This window comes from Monodon monoceros, unplaced genomic scaffold (assembly GCF_005190385.1).
Source record: "Monodon monoceros isolate NGI ecotype Baffin Bay Population unplaced genomic scaffold, NGI_Narwhal_1 Super_Scaffold_11, whole genome shotgun sequence".
Taxonomy (NCBI): Eukaryota; Metazoa; Chordata; class Mammalia; order Artiodactyla; family Monodontidae; genus Monodon; species Monodon monoceros.
In genome coordinates this window covers 83,507,341-83,528,309 of record NW_021703767.1, presented here as the reverse complement: position 1 = coordinate 83,528,309, position 20,969 = coordinate 83,507,341, and the positions used below count along the sequence as shown (strand labels likewise).

At 44.2% G+C, this 20,969-nt stretch overlaps 1 protein-coding gene across 5 annotated transcripts in view; it reads right to left on the bottom strand.

Moving 5' to 3' along the window:
* The window catches only part of KLHL6 (kelch like family member 6), a 67,067-nt gene that overhangs the window by 28,825 nt on the left and 17,273 nt on the right, over positions 1-20,969 (bottom strand). For all 5 annotated transcript variants that reach the window (XR_003792318.1, XR_003792317.1, XM_029214226.1 and 2 more), the window contains exon 2: positions 16,811-16,976. Coding sequence is in view for 3 of the 5 variants with exons in the window: in XM_029214226.1 (XP_029070059.1) it covers positions 16,811-16,976 (166 nt within the window). In the remaining 2 variants the exon portion in view is untranslated. The remainder of the gene's footprint in view (positions 1-16,810; positions 16,977-20,969) is intronic.

Below are 20,969 nucleotides of genomic sequence, written 5' to 3'. Positions count from 1 at the left end.
CAGTTTTGTGACAGAAGGAGAAAAAAGATGGCAAACCACACAAAGGCTCTTAAAACTTTTGCTGAGAGGTGGCACATGCCATTTCCACTCACACTTAACTGGCCAGAGTAAGTCACGGGGCAAAATTTGTTGTCAAGGCAACAATAATCCTCCCACAGAAACAGGTCCCATAGGAATAGATGGAATATACTGTATAAATAATACAAGGCACCACACTCTGTAATAACACTATGAGATTTTTTTCCCTTTTTTCTTTTCTTTATTTATTTGGCCGAGCAGTGCAGCATGTGGGATCTCAGTTCCCCGACCAGGGATTGAACCTGTGCCCCCTTCATTGGAAGCATGGAGTCTTAACCACTGGACTGCCAGGGAAGTTCCGAGATTTTTTTTTCTTATTTTGTTTATTTATATACTTTTTAAATCTTCTAAAATGAATAAGTAACACTTTTGTAATAAAAAACTTTATTTGTAAAATTGGCTTCCATGACATATTTTTAAATTATCATCGTCTTCATAAGAATATGAGTCCCATATGCATATCTAGCACTTTGCAGCTTACAAAGCCCTTTTGTATTCATCATATTATTTAATACTCATTTTACAGATGAGATGTCTCAAATGCACCTGTCCATTCTATTTGCTGCTCTCTGGAGCTCAGCTTTGAAAGAGTTTAACTTCCTACCTTCCCTCCTTGCCCACTGGGCCCTTTAGAGGGTCAAGTTGTCAATGTTCTTGGTTTGACCAGTTAGAAGAAGGATGCAAAGAGAGAGGCTGAGGGGACAGGGCCTGTTGGGGAGGGGTGGTCTGAAGACGGGGCCTACTGAGAGTACAGATGGGCAGGCCTGACCAAGTGGGAGGGCGCAGCCTGCAGGGGAGAAACTCTAATGACAGGAGCTGGGGGTGGTAGTGTTATGGGTCCTGAAGGGAGGGGACAGGACTGGTCTTAGGGTGGACCATATTGACTTAGGCTTTGTTCTTCACTCCAGAGCATTCTAGGGGGCACACGTCCCTAATATGGGGGGATCAATCCCAATTGCAAAATACTATCTTACCCTGTCAGACCACACTTTTCAATTGTCAATTCAGAAAACACTGACCTGATTGGTCAATGTTGGAGAACACCTACATTCTGCTTCAGACCACCCTGTGAGCTGGCCCCAACGGCCTGCAGATCTGCTCCTTGCATGAGCAACTGAGGAAACAGTTGAGACTGAGAAATCTAACACCTGTTTAGTTGTTTGCAGATTTTCAGTTCAAAGAGTAAAAATATAAAACCGAGACCAAGGCTCGCTGAGCCCTCAGAAGCTGTAACCAGACCCCTCTGCGGCTCTGCCCACAGAGACATCATGAGGGCTGAAAGGGAACTCACTTAGATGGCAGCCTCCAGAGCAGAACGGCAGGTACACCTTGCCAGCATTTGCCTGAGAAAAAGATGATATGAAAATCAAAGAGATTTTCTAAATATGTAGACTGTCCCTGGGAGGCCCCCTAAGAACCTGGTAACAAGGTTGCCTCTGGGAAGTGGAACTGGTGGGCGGAGTGAGGGTAGACAGGGAGAATTACTTTTCACTGTTTACCTTTTTGTACCCCAATTGGGTGCCATGTGGAGGAACTATCTATTTAAAATAAATGACATTTCTCACAAGTAGAGAAAATACTAGAAGGGAATACATCAAAATGCTAATAGTGGTTATCTCAATAGAGTTTTGTAGATAAAGTTATTACAGTAATTTGTTTTTTAGACCTTGCTGTACAGACCAAGTTTTCTACACTGAGCAAGAAGTTGCTTTTAAAATCAGGAAAAAATAAAATAAATACTTTCTTGTGATTTTCAAGTACACAATGAGAAAATAAAATAAAATGTAAAAAAAAAAAAAGAACACATACTATGAGCCAGCCCAACCAGCTCATTTAATACAACAGCACTATAAAGTAGATATTTATTATCATTGCTGTTTTATAGATGAGGAACAGATTCAGAGAAGTGAGGTAATTTCCTCAGAGACTTACAATGAGAGGCAGAGCTAAAATTTGAAATAATCTTTCTCAGTCCAAAAATGCATGTTTTTACATTATTTCAAGTTGCCTCCGGTCAAATAGTGTGTGCACAGGACAAGGGCTTGGCAGATGCCGAGGGTCATTTGCACACTTCACTGGAAAACTCAGATGGTCTGATCTGTCCAGACTGAGGAAGGCCTGGCTGATAAGATGCCAGTTGCTACCCCTGTGTGATAAACACCAATGAGCAAAGAAGGGAACAAGGAAGGAGAATAAAATCAAGTACCAAAGCTCACACATGTGAACAACAGTGACCCAGACGTGTCTCTCCCCACTCAGAAACCATTCATCCACCTGTTCTTTTCCCTAATATGTATTGAACATTATTAGATCATAGGCCCTCAACCAGGGCTGGGGGTACAGAGGGGAGCAGAAAGAGACACAGTGCCTGTGCTCATCTGAGAAGGTAGACCAGTGCGGGAGGGCAAGCAGGAATCAAATAATCACATGGAATGTGTAGAGTTACAGCTAGGATAAACACTATGTAACAGTTCAGTGATTCCACTGCCTGGACTGAGAAAGTCCACTCCTACCCCTCAAGCTGTGCCCAGTGTGGCTCTAAGTCAGCACTGGGACTCTCCCTGATGGAGTCACGCCTGTCTACTCACCTTCTCCAAATAGCCCTAAGCTCACCTGTCACAGTGCCTTTCTATGCTCACACCATTTCCTCAGCCAGGACCACCTTTGTCCCTCATTACTACCTGCTAAAATCTTGCTTTCCTCACCCAAGCAAGTCTGACTCTGGGGCCCCACTTTTAAAGAAAGGACTCAGGATAGCTTATCCTAATTGCAACTGAGAACTCCCCTTTTAAGTATACCTCAAAAGGAAGGAAGAGTGAGTACCATGGCCATCACTTTATCTACAGGGCTGTTTCCTTCATTCAGAGTTGTTAGATCTGGGACCAACGGATGCTCCAGAGAGTTTATGAACCTCTACATTGTATGCAAACATTTGTTTGCACATGTGACATTTTTCTGGGAATTGTGTTTGCAGGAGACACTGGGTGGCTCTCTGGTATCCAACCACCCAGAGGACAAAGCCAATACAAGAGGGAGAGCCAACCTGAAGGACCAGAAAGACACAGAGCCAGAGTCTTAATCAGAATGTGCTTTGAGCCTTCCCTGCCTCTGGACATTTAAAATTCTGGGTCAATACTTGGTTAAGAAGGAGAATGGAAGAGAAGGGAAGGGAAAAGAAGTGGAGAAATCCTACCTATTCATGAAGTTCTTTCTGAAAAGCTATTTCCTCCTTCATGGTTTCTTCAACTGCCCACATGGAATCAATTCCTCCCTCCTCTGGGCTCTACTAGGCAACTCACTTGCCCCTCTAGCAGAACACTCTACTGCCTTGTACTATGGTCAAGTATCTCAAGGGCAGGTTCTAGGTCATCCGTGTGTTTTTATTTCCAGCAGCACCTAGCACAAACTCTGGCAAAAGGAGAGAAAGAAGGGAAGGAGAGAGAGAGAAAGAAAATATTTTTCAGATACCTAGTAGGTACCAAGATCTGTACTAGAAAATTTCCCGTCCATTATTTTGTTTAACGAATAAATTTTATTTTTTAATGAATATATTTTAAGTAGGTATTAATATTGCCATTTGTACAGAGAAGGAAATAGAGAATTCAGAGTTGAGTGTGTTGCCCAAGGTCACACAGCTGGTAGGTGGTAGAAGTGATACTGGAGATCACCTGGCTAATTTTTCTCACTGAGCATCACCTTGCCTTTGTGACTGTTGCATTGTTGAGCTAACAAAATTCCAGGAGAGTCTGAAGAGGCCTTATGAGGAGAAGGGTGAGTGGGGGTTCTCCAAGTTGCCTACATTCCCTCCAAAATATGCTTCAAAAACACTTTTGAGTGTGAGGGTTGTGTAGGGCAGCATCATGGGATACCAACCAATGGCTGGGAAACTGCTGATGTGCAGGGCAGTCATGGGGACAAGAACTTGTTCTCTTTAAAAATATCTGGTTTTGGGCTTCCCTGGTGGCACAGTGGTTGGGAGTCCGCCTGCCGGTGCAGGGGACACGGGTTCGTGTCCCGGTCCGGGAAGATCCCACATGCCGCAGAGCAGCTGCGCCCGTGAGCCATGGCCCCTGAGCCTACGCGTCCGGAGCCTGTTGCTCCACAACAGGAGAGACCACAGCAGTGAGAGGCCCGCGTATCTCAAAAAAAAAAAAAAAAAATCTGGTTTTGCTTCTTCATATTTAAGATTATTTAGGACTTTAGGGTAAGTTTTCTCTCTCAGCCTGTTCCAATGACACATGAACTTGTTTATTAAAGCTGAGTGATGATAGATAATGGCCACAGATAGTCAACTTCCTATTTGGGAGAACATGTGAGTAAAAATTTACACCCAGGCACCTGACTCTAACAGGGAGACTAAAAATACAATGAAAGAAACCACTTGAAACATGGCTGCAGTTCCCATGAGAAATGTCTGCCGCAAAGAGAGTGCACCCCTCCCTCCCCATCTCTACTGCCCCTCTTCTGCTTCCCTTTATGCTCTCCCAAACCAGGCATCCTAAAGAACTTCACCACTGTAATTCCACATCTCACTAGAGATTCCTTCCACTCCAGAATAACGGAAGTACTATTTTGGTCCAAATCAGGAATTCCATTGACCATAGTCCCTACATGGCCTTGGAGTTCTTGCAAAGCATCTATAAAGACATTGATATTCTTACCTTCAAGTCCCAACAAATCAGTATATGTGAAGAGTGTGTTAGCTGTTGATGAGATGAATAAAATTCAAATTTATTTGAGAGTGTTTCTGAATTCACTGTGAACTTTTGTCACTATTTTTGTCTTCCCAGACAATAGATACTAAACGTAAAGCCATTCTCTTGTGAGGTCTGTATTGGTATTAAAGAGGGGTCTTCATACAAATTGTAAATTACCACTGATCCTAATCTTCCACCTTTGCCTCTCCCTCCCTCTCAAGCCAGACACCCGCCTCTGACTCTGTGGGAATACACTCTCCCACCCCTCGGATGGCCTCTGCTCCCTCCAGACTTGCAGTCGTTCCTCTAGACTTGACTGAAAGGTCTGCTAGTTCCTGGAAGCTATACAGGGTGGGCAGGAAAGGAAGGAGCTAAGACCTGCGAAAGGCCCACTCACTAAGGGGGGCAGGTGCTGGGGGACTGGGGCACTTAGAGGTGCACCTACCTCAGAAGTGGAATCAGAGGGAAAGGGGAGGGGCAGTGCCCAAGGGTGTGGCAAGTTTGGTAGAGACTCAGGCAACAGACAGTCCCTGAGTTCCCGGAGGACATAGCGGGGGCCCCAACAGGCTAGCAGGGTGCAACAGGGGACATATGTGGGCTACACTAAGATTCAAGGGGATACATGTGGGTCACACTAAGATTCAAGGGGCAAGTCACAGCTGCGGCTTAGTGACTCAGCCCAGGGAGAGGGTGAAGGCCAGGGAGGGACATCATTGTAAGGATTAAATAGAATGATTGTGTCTGGGACGTGGTTGAGGCTCAGGATGTTGGGGAGTTGAGTATGTGTGTGTGTGTGTGTGTGTGTGGACACGTGTGTAGGGCACAGAAGAAAGTACCTAAGCAGGAGCCAAGTCCTGAGAAACAGGTCTATGAATGCAGACAGCTGCAACAGGTGGGGTAGCAGGTAGAGAAGGTGAAACCTTAAGTCTTTGCTTACAAGTTCCTTCTGCCTGGAATACGTTTCTCCAAACTCAACTGCCACTTGTTGAAATCCTACCCATTCTATGAAGTCCACCTCCTTCAGAGCCAGAAATTTCTCAATTTCTACATTCTGCCTTGGGGTCTGGAAGCTCATTGGGAATCCTCGTTTTTGAGGCTTCAAGGGTAGTAAATGGAGGCAGGTACAGGAGCCAGAGGTTCTGGGCTTAGACCCCAGATAAAAGCTCCACCACTTGATGAGCTGGACTCTCTCTGAGCCACAGTCTCCTCATCTGGAAAGTGTTGGGAATAATAAACCCACCTTACAGGCTCATTAGGAGGGTATTACCTGGCTTGCTCACTCGCAGAAATACTGTCAATATCAAATGGGATCATGTAGGGGAAAGAACATGATAAATTGCTACTTAAATGTGATCTATATTTACAATTTTTATCTTTATTTCCCCCTGATAGCGTCTCACAAAGTGCCTTGAACGTAGCAGATACTCAGTACTTTGTGGTAGTTAGGTAGCAGAAAAAGTCAGAATCTGGTAGCAACGTGGATTGTATTACAGCTAAAACCCCACATCCCACTTCCTTATTCCATGATCTATAAACAGTAACTAGGGCATTCCAGGCTTACTTACTCAGGGAAGGGTGAAAGGGTAGATGAAAGAAGACAATTTTGGCTTTTGTGTTTCTAAATACGCTTTTAGAACTTACACTAGAAAAATAGTTTTGAAACACCGATTAGTGGTAATAACTGGGCCCTTTGACCTTCAAAATCCAGAATCCTAAAGAGTGTGTGCAAAAGTTTATGCCAAAACAGTAGAAATAGGAGAATGGATGATAATATAAGAGTCAGCTTTTCCCACACTGGAGGAAATAACAATTCTCAGGCCTGAAAGAGAGAGGAGGAAGGGGGAGTCTAGTAATGGAGTGAGAAGCAGGTGTGGGTCCCTGGGATGATCCCTCTGTCTCAATGCAGGCCAGAACTCCAGAGTAAGGGGGATGCTGGAAGCCCTTAGAGGCTGTGGATATGAGAACAAAAGAACATGTACCCTGACTGCCGAGATGAAATCAGAAAAGCAGCAGGCCAGTAGAGCAGCAGCAGAAGAGAAACTGGAGTGTGTTGTTTCTAGAAAAAGCGGGCCTAGGGCAGTTGCTCCGAGTTCTCTACAGTTCCAGACTGGCACAGGAGAGGAAATGGATGCTTCTTGTGTTGCCCCTGAGAGGGACATGGAAATACTGAGAGGATTGGCAGACCTGAAGAGGCCTTGAAAACAGGACAGAGAAAATGCAAAATGACCAGCAAGGACTGATGGCCAGAACAAGGTGGGACTGGGGACTTTCAGTTGATGCCAGTGGGGAAGGGGTTGATGATCAAGAGAGAGACCGATGGGAATGTAGACACGCCAGGAGGTGCCAGCATGGACCCATGATGCAAATGACCATGGTAAGCCTGAGCCAGATGCCCCTTTCTACAATGTTCTGGCACTGTGTAAATGCACCCTGCAACTATATAAGCAACCCAAATCCTGAATTGATAAGGCTCTCCTGAAGTGAGTTGTCATTAAGTTGACTACAGCTCCTGCCACTGGTAGAATGGTAAGCTCAGAATAGAGATTAAGTTCGATGTTAGAAAAATGATAGGTTTAGAAAGACAAATATCATATGACATCACTTACATGTGGAATCTAAAAAAATGATACAAATGACCTTATTTACAAAACAGAACCAGACTCACAGACATAGAAAACAAGCTTATGGTTACCAAAGGGGATGGGGGGTGTGGGGAGAGATAAATTAGGAGTTTGGGATTAACATATACACACTTCTATATATAAAATAGGTGATCAACAAGGACCTACTGTATAGCACAGGGAACTATACTCAATATCTTGTAATAACCTATAATGGAAAAGAATCTGAAAAAGAATATATATATATATATACACACATATATATGTATAACTGAATCACTTTGCTGTACACTTGAAACTAACACACTATAAATTAACTGTATTTCAATAATAAATTAAAAAACACAAAAAAAGAAAAATAATAGGTTAATTCACACTTTTTTGTTTTGCATACCTGAGTTTGGAGCCTAAGATTTAGACCCCTATACTAATTGGAATTCAAGAACAATATAAAATTTTAAAACAGGCAAAACTAATCCATGGTGGCATGGCTAGAGTAGTAGTTACCCCTGGGGAGGTGCTTCCTGGGGAGGGCATGAGGGAGCATTTTGAGATGCCAGGAATGCTCTAGAGCTTGATCCGGGTGGTAGTTACAAGGTTCTATACCTATATAAGAAAAATCATCAAGCTGTACACTTAAGACATGCACATTTTACTGAACGTAAGTTATGCCTAAAAATTTAAAAGAGAAAACATTGAGATCAAACACAGAAATACAAAGTTAAGAGAGATGCTCTGGGCAGCAGCAGGCTCACTGGGGAGACACCTGGTAACCCCAAGTGTCCAAGGTTCCCCAGAGGGAGTTGGGTGAAAGGGTTTGCAGCTGTGCTGGTCACAGAGCACCATACTAAAGGCCCCAGCTGCCATCAGGATCATGGCTTGTTTCAGGCCTCGCTCTGAGGGGTGGATACAGTATGTGTGGTGAAGAACACACAGGCTATGCACAGGAGTTAACTCAGGCTCCTCCTTTTCATTAGCCGTGAAACCCTGAGCATTTCCTTAGCATTGTTGAATCTTATTTCCCTCGTCTATAAATTGGGGGTAAAAATACCTACCTCATTTTAAATGAGATAATACAGGCAAAATAGTTGTTCTGAAATACTCTGAGAATGGCAACCGTTACTGTCCTGTAGACCCAGGAAATTAACCCTGATTTCTTAACACTCACAGTAGCCACACAGTATCACTGATTGACAAGGGGAATGTGTGGGAGAGGGTGCATCAGGCAGTCAACAGGTTGATTTTATCTGGATGGTGGTAAAGAAAGCGTTGGGTTGGTTTTCTTGCCTAGATCAACCGGCTATTCTGATGTTGAGTAGACATAATCTGTGGCTCCCTGTCAATAAGAACAGAAATTCATCTGTACCTTACAGTAATGGGACCTACTTTTACCTAGGTGCCTGGCTCTTAGTAGGTGCTTAAAAATGAACAAGTACCAGTATTAGCCTGTGGAATACTTCCTCCTCACTAGCTCATGGCATTTCCAAGAGCCAGAATTGGGCTTCTTAGTGTCCTGTTACAGGAGGTCAGGCAAATATTGATGGCATCTTGAGCAGGTCCTCATATTCAGCTAGTGATGAACAGGAGCACCACATATTCACTGGCTCAACATGGTACATTTATGTACCATGTTCCAAGTACTGGGAAGCCAAGACGCCAACTCAGGTTATCAAGTCAGCCACTGACCACATGGCTACCTCATCATATAGGTCTCACCAGCATCCATCCTGTCATTAGCAAAAGATATAATAGGAAAATAAGCAATGCAAGGACTTTCACCAAAGTCCCCTCAGACTGCCACCATGATGAAAGTTACATCACCTCCCCATGGGGTGCTGTGAAGACACCACATGGGTCTTCTCAGGCTCGGCCCAGGTGATCAGGCTGCCACTCTGACATCCCTCTTTCTTTCCTCACTTCAGCCGTAGGGACTCAGCCTGACCTCCTTTTTCATCCAAGCCCCTTCTAACCAGCTGCTCTGTATCTCGGGGATCCTTCCATCTAAGACTAAATGCAGGATGAGTATGGTCTCCCTGACCTCACATCTTCTTGCTGCCCTGAAGATAAGCTCACAAGCCCTTATTCTTTCATGAGGTTTTAATAATAAAAATGAAACAAACAGATAAGGCAAACTTCCCCAAACAAACATGGCAAAGTCCTCCAAGATTAAAAAATTGCCCAAGTTTTTATAGTCATTGTCCTTGATCTGTAGTTTCTGACCACCTGGCTTATGTAGAGCTCAGAAGCCTAGAAGTCCAGTTAAGGCAAGGGAGGGACATTTGCTTCTCTGGAGCCTCCACTGGGTGACAAGCATCTTAAAATCCCTGCCTCACATGTGAACAGGTTACTTGGGCCTTTTCTCTTAGGTGCTTCTCTTACTTTTACCTTCCCCAAAACTACTTAGAGAAAATATGTTCCTCACCAAAATTGGCTACTAAATTGTGGCCAGATTACTGCAAATCTCCTCAAGTGGGCAGATCATGCAGTACCTAACACACCCAAAGTTCCCTCCAAAGAAACTGTCTGGCCCTATGCCATACCTCACTGGACGAATACGCCCTTGACCCAAGGGCAATCAGTGTTAACAGGCTAGCCACCCGTGAAGTGGCCTCACGTGAAAACTCTTTTCAAAGAGCCATAGTGGTGATTGGCTTGGTCAACTGAATTCTCCCTTCTGCCTTTCTGGACTGGGAAATCCTGAGAGAGAAGCAGTGTTTAACAGGAAGAGATTAAGAGGAGGCCTGGGAAGAGAAGCAGAAAATGAGAGAGCAGCTGAGTCACATCAAAGGTGTGAAAATTAAGAAAACTTTACTACTGGATGTCACAGGGAAACCAAGATAATCTGATTCCCGCTGATTTCAGTTCCACAAAGGTGGTATTGGCTTCTGTGGAGGTTCTAAAATGACAAAATAAAATGCCAACTCTGGCACACTTTCCCTGAAAGGCAGGTATTATTGTCATCCTAATTTTACAAATGAGAAAGCTGAGTTTCAGAAAATTTAAGTAACTTGTCCACAGCTACACAGCAAATAAGTGACTGAACGGGGATATAAACCCAGGTTCTGCCTGACTCCAAAGCCCATGTTCTTTCTGTTCCACCACGCTGCCTTATAATAGACCATTACAGATAACTGTATATGTTTGACATCTAGAGAGACCCCAACGATATTATCCAGTATTGAAAAGAACAAGACAGGGCTTCCCTGGTGGCGCAGTGGTTGAGAGTCCGCCTGCCGATGCAGGGGACACGGGTTCGTGCCCCTGTCCGGGAAGATCCCACATGCCGCGGAGCGGCTGGGCCCGTGAGCCATGGCCACTGAGCCTGCGCATCCGGAGCCTGTGCTCCACAATGGGAGAGGCCACAACAGTGAGAGGCCCACATACCACAAAAAAAAAAAAAAAGAAGAAAAGAAAAGAACAGGACAGCTCTACATATGCTGACCTGTAACAACCTCCAAAACTTATCGTGAAGCTAAATAAAGCAAGACATCAAAATAGAGTGTTCACTGTGCCAACATTTGTGTTTAAAAAATGGAGGCAATGAGTGAGTGATAGATGCACATATACACTGTACGTGCATAGAACAGGAAGGACAGCAAGACAGGAAAAAGGAAGCTAAAAGTGAAGATGGCAAATGTTTCACTGTATCTCCTTATATTTCTGAATTTAGAACGGGCATATGTCTTATCCATCCAAAAGAGTAAATAATATTTTAAAACCACAGAGTGATTTCAACAACCTATAAACATCTGTCCCTTATGGTGCCTTAAGGAATGAAAATATTCCCAGTTTTCTATGTCTGAGACTTCAAAGCAAGTAGTCCAGAAACAATATCAGTCAGAAAGCGAGTTAAACAGATGTCCAAAAGCTCACAGTGCTCTTCTCTTATTTTCATAAGAATTAACACTCACAGGAAAATGAATAAAATAGCTTCAGAGAGAAACTATTTTTTGCCAAGAAAGTAAATAAGATTTGGAAAATTTTGAGGTGAGGGATTACCAGAATAGGAGAGTCAACAATAAACAAAGCTTGCTGTAGTTCTATCCTGTCTCCATCTTCCTCTTCAATCCCTCTCATTAAAGCTCATTAAACTCTCCACTGAAGCTCACCACTTGGAGAAAATGAAAAGAAGAAGAAGACGGAGAAGACAAAACTTTATGCCAAAATAATCTCCAGGTATATTAAAGATTTAGGTATCAAATCTGTAGATGTAAAAAGATTAAATGAACTTATAAGTGAGTAAGTACATAATCAAGCAATGGGGAAGGTCTTTCTAAAAAGGCAAACCAAAGGCAAAAACCATCAAGGAAATGATCAATAAACCTGACTAAATACTAGTTTTAAGCTTTGTACATTAAAAAACTATAACTAACAATTATGAGTCATATTACCAATGGAAAATATTTGCAACAGTATTACAAAAGATTAGAGTCTTTACTATCTAAACGGTTTTTATAGGTCTCTTGAAAAATCACCCAAAACTGAAAGGAGAACAAGAAACAGAAACACAAACTCCATCCACAATGAAACCAAGAGACATCAGTAACCCCAAACCCCACAATATAAAGACTGGTAAGTGACTTTGCTGAGAGGACAGAGGTCACACTAAGTTTTTCCCTCAGAATCCAAAAAAGTAGGAATATTAAAGTCCACCCAAACCAGGAAGACCAGGGTAGGTGGGAGCTGACAGCAGGGAGTTGGTTTAAGAAGTTAAGCCTCCTGGTTCTCCTCCTTACTTCTTGCAGTCTAACAACTCTCACTTCCACTGGAAAAGATGATTTATCCTGTGGAGAAACCAGACCAGAAAGGTTCTGGACTCAGGGACACCAGAAACTGAAGAAGACACATGAGGACATCTTACTTAAAATACAGGGGTTAAGCAAAGATTTGCACACACACCTACACCTACGTAACCGGTCCAAAATACATGCAGTTGACTTATAACCCCCGGCAAAAGACTGAATGATCTTTATCTGGAGAAACTGAACGGCCCTAGGAAAAGTTCAGCAACTACTGACATTTAAGGAGCCCAAATAAAAAACTGGCAGGCCACCTGATAACCCTAGTAAAACTCTCTAGTCTGCTCGCTTCCCATTCTACTCCATGTGCACTGAGTTGAACCTAGTATATTAAGGCTTCAATATAAAATATGACTGGATAGCAAGGGTGTGTTTTTTTTTTTTTTTTGCGGTACGCGGGCCTCTCACTGTTGTGGCCTCTCCCGCTGGGGAGCACAGGCTCCGGACGCGCAGGCTCAGCGGCCATGGCTCACGGGTCCAGCCCCTCTGCGGCATGTGGGCTCTTCCCGGACCGGTGCACGAACCCGTGTCCCCTGCATCGGCAAGCAGACTCTCAACCACTGCGCCACCAGGGAAGCCCAGCAAGGGTATTTGAAGAAACCCTCTGTAGTAGTTGAATGATGGCTCCCCAAAATATATGTCAACGTCTTAATCCCAAGAATCTGTGACAGTTACCTTATATGGCAAAAGAGTAAATGTTACTTTATATGGCACGAGGCATGACTAGGTCAAGTAGCATGAGAGGAGAAGCTTACCTGGTGGGCCCTACATGCAATCACATATATCTTTATAACACACAGGACACACAGAAGAGGAGGAGACAAGGTGACATGACTGCAGAGATTGGAGTGGAGTGAAGAGATGCCAAAAAGCCACCAGAAACTGGAAGAGGGCAAAGAACAGGTTCTCCGTTAGAGTCTCCACAGGGGGTATGGCCCTGCTGACACTTTGATTTTGGACTTCCGTCCTCCAGAACTGTGACAGAATAAATTTCTGTTGCTTTGTGGTAATTTGTTATGGTTTGTGGTAATTTGTTTGTGGTAATTTGTTATGGTAGCAGTTTGTGGTAATTTGTTATGGTAGCAGTCCTAGGAAACTGATACACCCTCTAAGATGAAAGTTGGAGACCTAAGCAAACACACAGAGTAAAGGAACTCAAAAGAAAGAGAAGGCAGAAGAAAACTTCAAACATATTATAATAGTCTCCAAGAAATAAGAATAGGAATCTATTAAAATAAATAGCAAGGATATGGTGGCAGAAATTAAAAACTCACAGAAGAGTTGAAATATACAGTTGAGGAAATCTCCTAGAAAGTAGAACAGAAAGGTCATTAGGAAAGAAAAGGTAAGAAAAAAATTAAATTAAATTCAGAAGGTGTGACACTTAACTAATAATAGCCCCAGAGCACAGAATAGATAAAAGAGTTGGAAGAAAAGTATCAAAGAGAAAATACAAGAAAAGTTCCCAGAATTGAAAGACATGAATCTCCCAATAGAAGAAACGAATATAATAAATGAAAAAAGACCCACAGCAATTGTAAGTGCTGTTGCAGAAATGAATCTATTGACATAAAAAAAAATGATGATATACAACATGGATGAAATAGATGAAAAAACATGTGTCCAGTGGTAACCTATTCTTACAAAATATGTACATAATAGATAACAATATAGAGCACTGCCTTCAAAATGTCAAAGAAAATTATTTTCAACCTTGAATTTTATACCCAGGCAAAATATCAATCAAATATGAAGGGAAAACAAAAATATTTTTAGACATTTAAGTCTCAAAAAATTTCTCTCTTAAATACTCTTTCATTGTAAGATATTAAAGATTGTGATCCATAAAAATGTGGGAGTATACAAGAAAGATGATATGGGATCCAGGAAGAGAAAATCCAACTTAGAAAGGAGGTAAAAGGAACTCCCAGTATGACAGCAAAGGGAACTCCCAGGATAACAACTGTGCAACAGGCCTAGAGAGTGACCAGTTAAAATTAGAGCAGGAGGAGAGAGGGAAAAGAAGTTATCTAAAACTGATGCCTCAGAGAGGCAACAGTGTTATCAGAGAGATAACAGTGTACACAAATCATTTAGAAATCTGGAAGTAGATAAAAGAAGAAACATTTAAAAACATGTGAAAGTAATTGTTCCAGAAGAGTGAGCTGAAGGAGGGGGTGGGAATAGGAGATTACTTCTTCATTTTAAGACTTTTAGCTATAGTTTACTTTTTAAGCTTGTATTAGTTTCGTACGGCCGTCACAACAAATTACCACAAACTTGGCAATTTAACCAACCAGAAATTTATTCTCTCACAGTTTTGGTAGTCAGAGGTCTGAAATCAAGTTGTCGGTAGAGTTGGCTCTCTCTACAGGCTCTGAAGGAGATTCCTTTCCATGTCTGTCTCCTATCTTCTCTCTCCTTGGTATTCCCTGGTTTGGTTGTTTTACTGACAAGGAAACTGGAGCACAGCAAAATTATGAAATACACCCAAAGTCACACAGCCAATAAGCGGTGGAGCTGGTATTTAAATCCAGCAGTCTGGCTCCAAGCTGTGCTATTACCACCCTGCTAGCTGCCTCTGTATAATCAATGCACAGTAAAGGACCCGGAAGTGTATATACTAAGGAAGCTGCCATATTGCCTCTGAATAGAAAGAGGCTGTAGGTAATTTTTACGTTCTTTTTGCTTGTATGGATTTCCAATTTTCTGAAATGAGTTTGTAATGTTATTACAATTTATAAATATTAAAACCTGCATTTTAAAAACAACATTATCTCCTCAGCCTATCATATAAGACCTACTTTCAGTTAGTGGGAAAAACAGGAGACCTTGTTACTAGATCCAACACTGTCACTCAAGGCACACAGTAAGTGCTCAATACAATTTGTATTCATTAAGCATCTACTCTGGTGTCAGACACTGTACTTGAAGCAACAAATGCTATTACTATTATTATTGTCAGTGTTACCTGTCCATCTTTAGACAAGTCAACAACACTTTCTGGACCCCAGGAAAGGATATTAGCATGAAGGTAACAATGACAACTGTGGTTTGATTGAATTATGGTGAATGGGGTGATTCTGCTCAAGCTTATTGGTCCTTTGGGGGGAAGCAGTGAAGGGATACTTGCCTTGTAAGAGAAATTTCCCAAAAAGCATAAAAGCTGAACTAGATAGAGTCCCTTCCATAACATAAGAAGGATTTCCCTGAAGTTAGACTGGTGGAATAGTGGGTAGAGGGGATGAGTTGGGGATGCTGAGCATGAGGTTGCTGAGCTCCTCCCTCTACATAACAAAGGAAGTTTCCCTGCCAGTGAATAAGGCTGAGGGTTTAAGCAGATAAGGAGAGAGAAAGGACAAGGGGCTGGGTGAACAGGTGGTAACTGACTTGGCCACATTGCCAGGTAAGGCGTGACCAGTCCTTTGGGAAGTAACTTGTTCTGTATCTTTAAAATGCCCTGAGGAAACTGAGACAAAATTGGCTAACACTGCAGAAACCCATTACTCAGAATCATCAGTGCTCTTCCATGGTTGATTTTTCTCCCTCTTTACACTTCCCCTTCCTTGCTGGGCTTCCTAAATCCTGCCTAGACTCCAGCCTCCCAACGATAATCCAATTGCCCATGATCTTGACCCTAGACCCCTCTTTCCCCACCTTCCCAGACTCTGTTTTCTGTTCTTTTCAACTGCTGACCTACTGATGATCCAAGAGGATGCCAACTCCCAAACTCCCAAACCATGGACAAGATCTGATGCTTGTCTTCCGTCCCTGGGAATGACCTGGTCTGTCCCTGCACTCTGTTTATCATAAATCTCGACATCCTCAGTGGGTTAATCTCTGTCATAACCCAATGGAACTGAGCTCAAGGTACAATCTTAGACCTAGGCAAAGATGGTAACTCAAGCTGGATCTCCTGTGATAATTGTGGATGCAATTGATGTAATCTGTGGGTCTAATTATTTTATGAAGCTAACTATAATTATTATAATCAGACTGAAACACAGTTAAGTGCAAACAATAAAACTTAATTCTGAGGGTTCTCTATTCATCTTCCATGACACCCCTCATGAAAAGTGCTCTTCTTTCACACCCACCACAAATTGCTGAGCAGCGAAGTTCCTGCTTCCCCTGGAATCTAGACACTGCTCCCTGAGAGGCTGCATGGTATAGTGGCATACATGTGGCCCCTGGGCTCAGAAAGCCCAGGGTTCAAATCACAGCCTTGTGTCTTATTCTCTATGTGCCTTGCTTTCCCCACCCACAAAGTAGGGGAAAGTGACTATCTCCCTGGGTTGTGCTAAGGAGTAGAAGGTACATATATGAATTGGTGACTGCAGTCCCCACTCCAATTAGGCTTCTATAAATGGTAGTCATTGTTCCTGGAGTCAGGAACCAAGTGTAGGTTCTAGGCACCAAGCTCCCCTGGCTTCATTGCATTAAAGGGTCAGTGACTCAGCTCTCCACTCCCCGGGAAATTTCAAGTAAGCACAAGCCCAGCTAAGTGTGTACGTGTGTCCCAGGTACAGGCCTGGGAGCCAGGCCAGGCAGGTCTCCAGAGAACTGCTGCTTTTTTCTCTCCAGAGGAGAGCACTGGGCCTGTTTGTTCACACACCTGGAAAAGGTTAGCAGCTTCCAGGACCCGCTGGACGTTCTGCTTGGTGATCAGCGCCTTGCTGGTGTACGTGTAGTTCAGAAGAGTGTGCATGGTCTCCGCGTCGACCCCTTTGATGATGATCCTCTCCTCATACTTTTCCTTTAAATCATTGCAGAACATGGCCCTGGGAGAGAGATATGTGAATGTGAGTCCAACCGTGACCGTTGGTTCCAAATCTAAACAGACCCCCTTCAGACCTGTCTGCCCCCATGGGACAGTGAGGTTCCCAAGGTCGGGACGTGGGGCGATTGCTCTCCATCCCTCAGCACCCGGGACCCACCAGACGTTCCATGAGTGCTTACTGAACTAACGTGTCCTGCTCTGCTGGGCTCAAGTGTCATCCCCAAGGCAGTCCCAGGTCTGAAGGGACACTAGGAGCCCTACTGGCACACCTGGTAGGATCTAGAGCTCTTTTATATTGGCCTAAAGTGTGGAATTCTTCCGGAGGCTTGTGACAGTGCCAAAGCCTTTTCCCAGAAACTGTGCTAACTGAGGCAGTATCCACCAGGGTGGAGTGCTGGTGACAGAGTGTACTTTCTAGAGCTGGGACTTCCACCCCAACACAAAAGGGATTACACCCCTAAATCCTGTTCCTACTCCCTTTGCCTCGCCGCCTATTTATCTCTGGAAATCATTCCTCAGTTTCTTTCCCCTATTTCCTCATCTACAAAACAATGGTAACTGCTATGGTTTTCCAGGAACAAACATCAAAAAGTCAGGAAGAAAGACATTGAGAAAAGAGAGACAGAAAGAGAGGAAGAAATCACTGAGAAAAGAGAGAGAGAAAGAGAGGAAGAAATCACTTGACAAGCTGATTTTTTTTTGTTTAATTTATTATTTTTGGCTGTGTTTTTGTTGCTGTGCACAGGCTTTCTCTTGTTGCGGCGAGCGGGGGCTACTCTTCCTTGCGGTGCGCAGGCTTCTCATTGCGGTGGCTTCTCTTGTTGCGGAGCACGGGCTCTAGCCGTGCGGGCTTCAGTAGCTGTGGCTTGTGGGCTCTAGAGCGCAGGCTCAGTAGTTGTGGCGCATGGGCTTCGTTGCTCTGCAGCATGTGGGATCTTCCCGGACCAGGGCTCGAACCTGTGTCTCCTGCATTGGCAGGCGGATTCTTAACCACTGTGCCACCAGGGAAGCCCCGACAAGCTGATGTTTGAACCTGTTGTTTTAGCCCATGAGATCTTCTCCCCTGGGTCTCCCTCTGTCCTTCTTCCTGTCTTTTTTTTTTTTTTTTTTTTTTTTGCGGTACGCGGGCCTCTCACTGTTGTGGCCTCTCCTGTTGCGGAGCACAGGCTCCAGACGTGCAGGCTCAGCGGCCATGGCTCACGGGCCCAGCCGCTCCGCGGCATGTGGGATCTTCCCGGACCGGGGCACGAACCCGTGTCACCTGCATTGGCAGGCGGACTCTCAACCACTGCGCCACCAGGGAAGACCCCTGTCTTTTTTTTAATCAATAATAATCTTCCTACCCTTCTCCCTCCTCTTCTCTCCTCTCTCAGCTGGCCTCTGCCCCCTCCCCAACAAGAATATGATAGCATGACACAGAGAGCAAATGTGAATTCTGCAAAGTTAACAAATGCCAGCCTGGAACCAGAGGAGCAGTGGTGTCATTTGGGCAGACGACTGATTTACAAGCCAGTTTTTTCAGCCATAAAGTCTCTTGGCTAGAGGGGCACAGAGCCATCTGTGGAACCACACATGTAAAGTGAGGTCATGAAGCACTCACCTGGCTGCCTCCTGATTCCACAGCAAACCCTGCCATTACAGCAACCACACAATTTCTTCTCAGCTCAGCCTGTCTTCCTGGGAGGAGTCAGACAACCTCACTCCCTAAACCTCCCTTTGAGTCTCTAGAGCAGAGCTGCCCAATAGAAATATGATGCAAGCTGTATGTGTAATTTAAGATTTTCTAGTAACCATAATTTTTACATAAAAAATAAGAGATAAAATTAATTTTAATCTTTTATTTAACCTAATACATACAGAAATATTATCATGTCAACAGGTAGTAAATATTTTTGGTTATTAATGAGATAATTTACATTCTTTTTTTCATACTAAGTCTTCAAAATCCCTCAGGTATACCTTACACTTAAAGCACATCTCGATCCAGACCAGCCATAATTCATACGCTCAATAGCCACATGTGGCTAGTGACCACTGTAGTAGGCAGCGCAGCTCCAGAGCATCAGTCCTGAACTCTGCTGTTGGGTCACCCAGGTCTGCAATCATCTCAGGGGGTAAAGTGAATGTTACCCACATGAATGTCGCGTACATGAATATATGAGTAACAGGACATTTAGCAGGAGAGGGTGGGCAGTGATGATGGGTTAAAATGAAGCTTCATGTAACTGAGGCAACATATCAGTGGAATCCTACCAAAGTGAAATTTAGAAGTACCCCTTCATCTAAAATGTGATTTTAAAATCAGTAAAAGGTGAATTTTGTTGAATCTGCATGATCTCAAACATTCTAATGAAAACTGAAAAAGTCTACTGTAGAGATGTTTTGATATTAAATGAGATAGGTATATAAATTGTCTCATTCAATGCCTTGCACTTCAAGGGGCTCTTCTGAAGCCCATGTATTTTGGGGGTCCCATGTGACATGATTATTGGGATCTCTGGGATCATTTGGACTCTTGATCAGGCTGTCACTGCTAGACACAGCTTCTGAATTCTCTTGGAATCAGTCACTGAATAACATCCTAGCCCAGCTCAGCCAATACTTAACTGGGTGTCTGGAATCCCCTGAAGCCAACCCTCAATAGCTAGTGATGTGTTATAGGGGAATGGGGGAGCAAGATGAGGGAGGGGAGGAGGCCAAGCAAAACAGAAGTCATACAGAAAGTCACTTTGGCCTAGTCCTGCAAGGGACCTCTGGAGAACACATTCCAGAATTGTCCCCAAAAGAGGCAAAGAAGCTGGGCTGTGATACTCCAGCACCTTGTGACAGTCTTAGTTACAGGCCACCCCAGAAGTAGGTAAATTCTCACACCCTTCTGGGTTTTTTTTTTTTTTTGGCGATACGCGGGCCTCTCACTGTTGTGGCCTCTCCCACTGCGGAGCACAGGCTCCAGACGCGCAGGCTCAGCGGCCACGGCTCACGGGCCCAGCCGCTCCGCGGCATGCGGGATCCTCCCAGACTGGGGCACGAACCCGCGTCCCCTGCAACGGCAGGCGGACTCCCAACCACTGCGCCACCAGGGAAGCCCACCTTCCGGGTTTTGATGTGTGTGGGTGTACATGTGCACAAGCAGCGTGATTCCAGGAGCCTAGAGGAGGGTGGGAAGAAGAGCTGCAGTGCTGGCTTTTGGAAGGTGGAGGGGCTGGGCTGTCTAGGCTCTGACGCTAACTCACCATGTGACTTTGTACAAGGGAGCAAACCTCAGTTTCCTCTTCTGTGGAATGATATAACAATGGTCCTGACCCCAGTGAGCTGCTGGGAAGAATAAGATAATTACCACTCACCAAGTGGCTGGAACAATAACCAGCACTCACTAAGGGAAGGCGTCTCAGACCAGGTCAGAAGAATCTCGGCAGGCTGTGGGAGATACTCGGAGCAGGCAGCCGACCGCACTCTGACTCACAAGCCGGGACCTGCCAGCATTGGGCTTGGTCCAGTCAGGTCCCTGCACGGCTGTGCACCGCCCATTCAGCATAGAGTTAGGGCTAGGGCCGCTCACAAACTGACTTAGAGACATTAGCGTGGTGTGGGCACACAGTAGGAGCTCAGTAAATGTTCATGGGAGAGAGAGGAAAGGAAGTGCTCCAAAGACCGTCCTTCCTCTGGGGCTTTTTTGGCCTGGTTTGGGTCCCAAAGTCCCAGCATTTCTCTGCTTTCCTCTGAGACTTTTTCACTGATTTTCTGCCACCTAAATAAACTCTCCTGGGCCCCAGACACCATGCTGAACACAGATAACATGAAACTAAGGAGAAAACTACATATTTCTCATAGACCAAACTCCTAGGCCTCCTGCTGCTCTCCAGGAGATCCATGGATACACTTCAGCAAAGTTGGGACCCCCTGGGCAAAATGGGCCATCCCTAGGTTTCCACTTTAATAACAGTAATCACTCACATTTATGTGTATAGCCTTTGTAGGGCAAACAGCATCATCT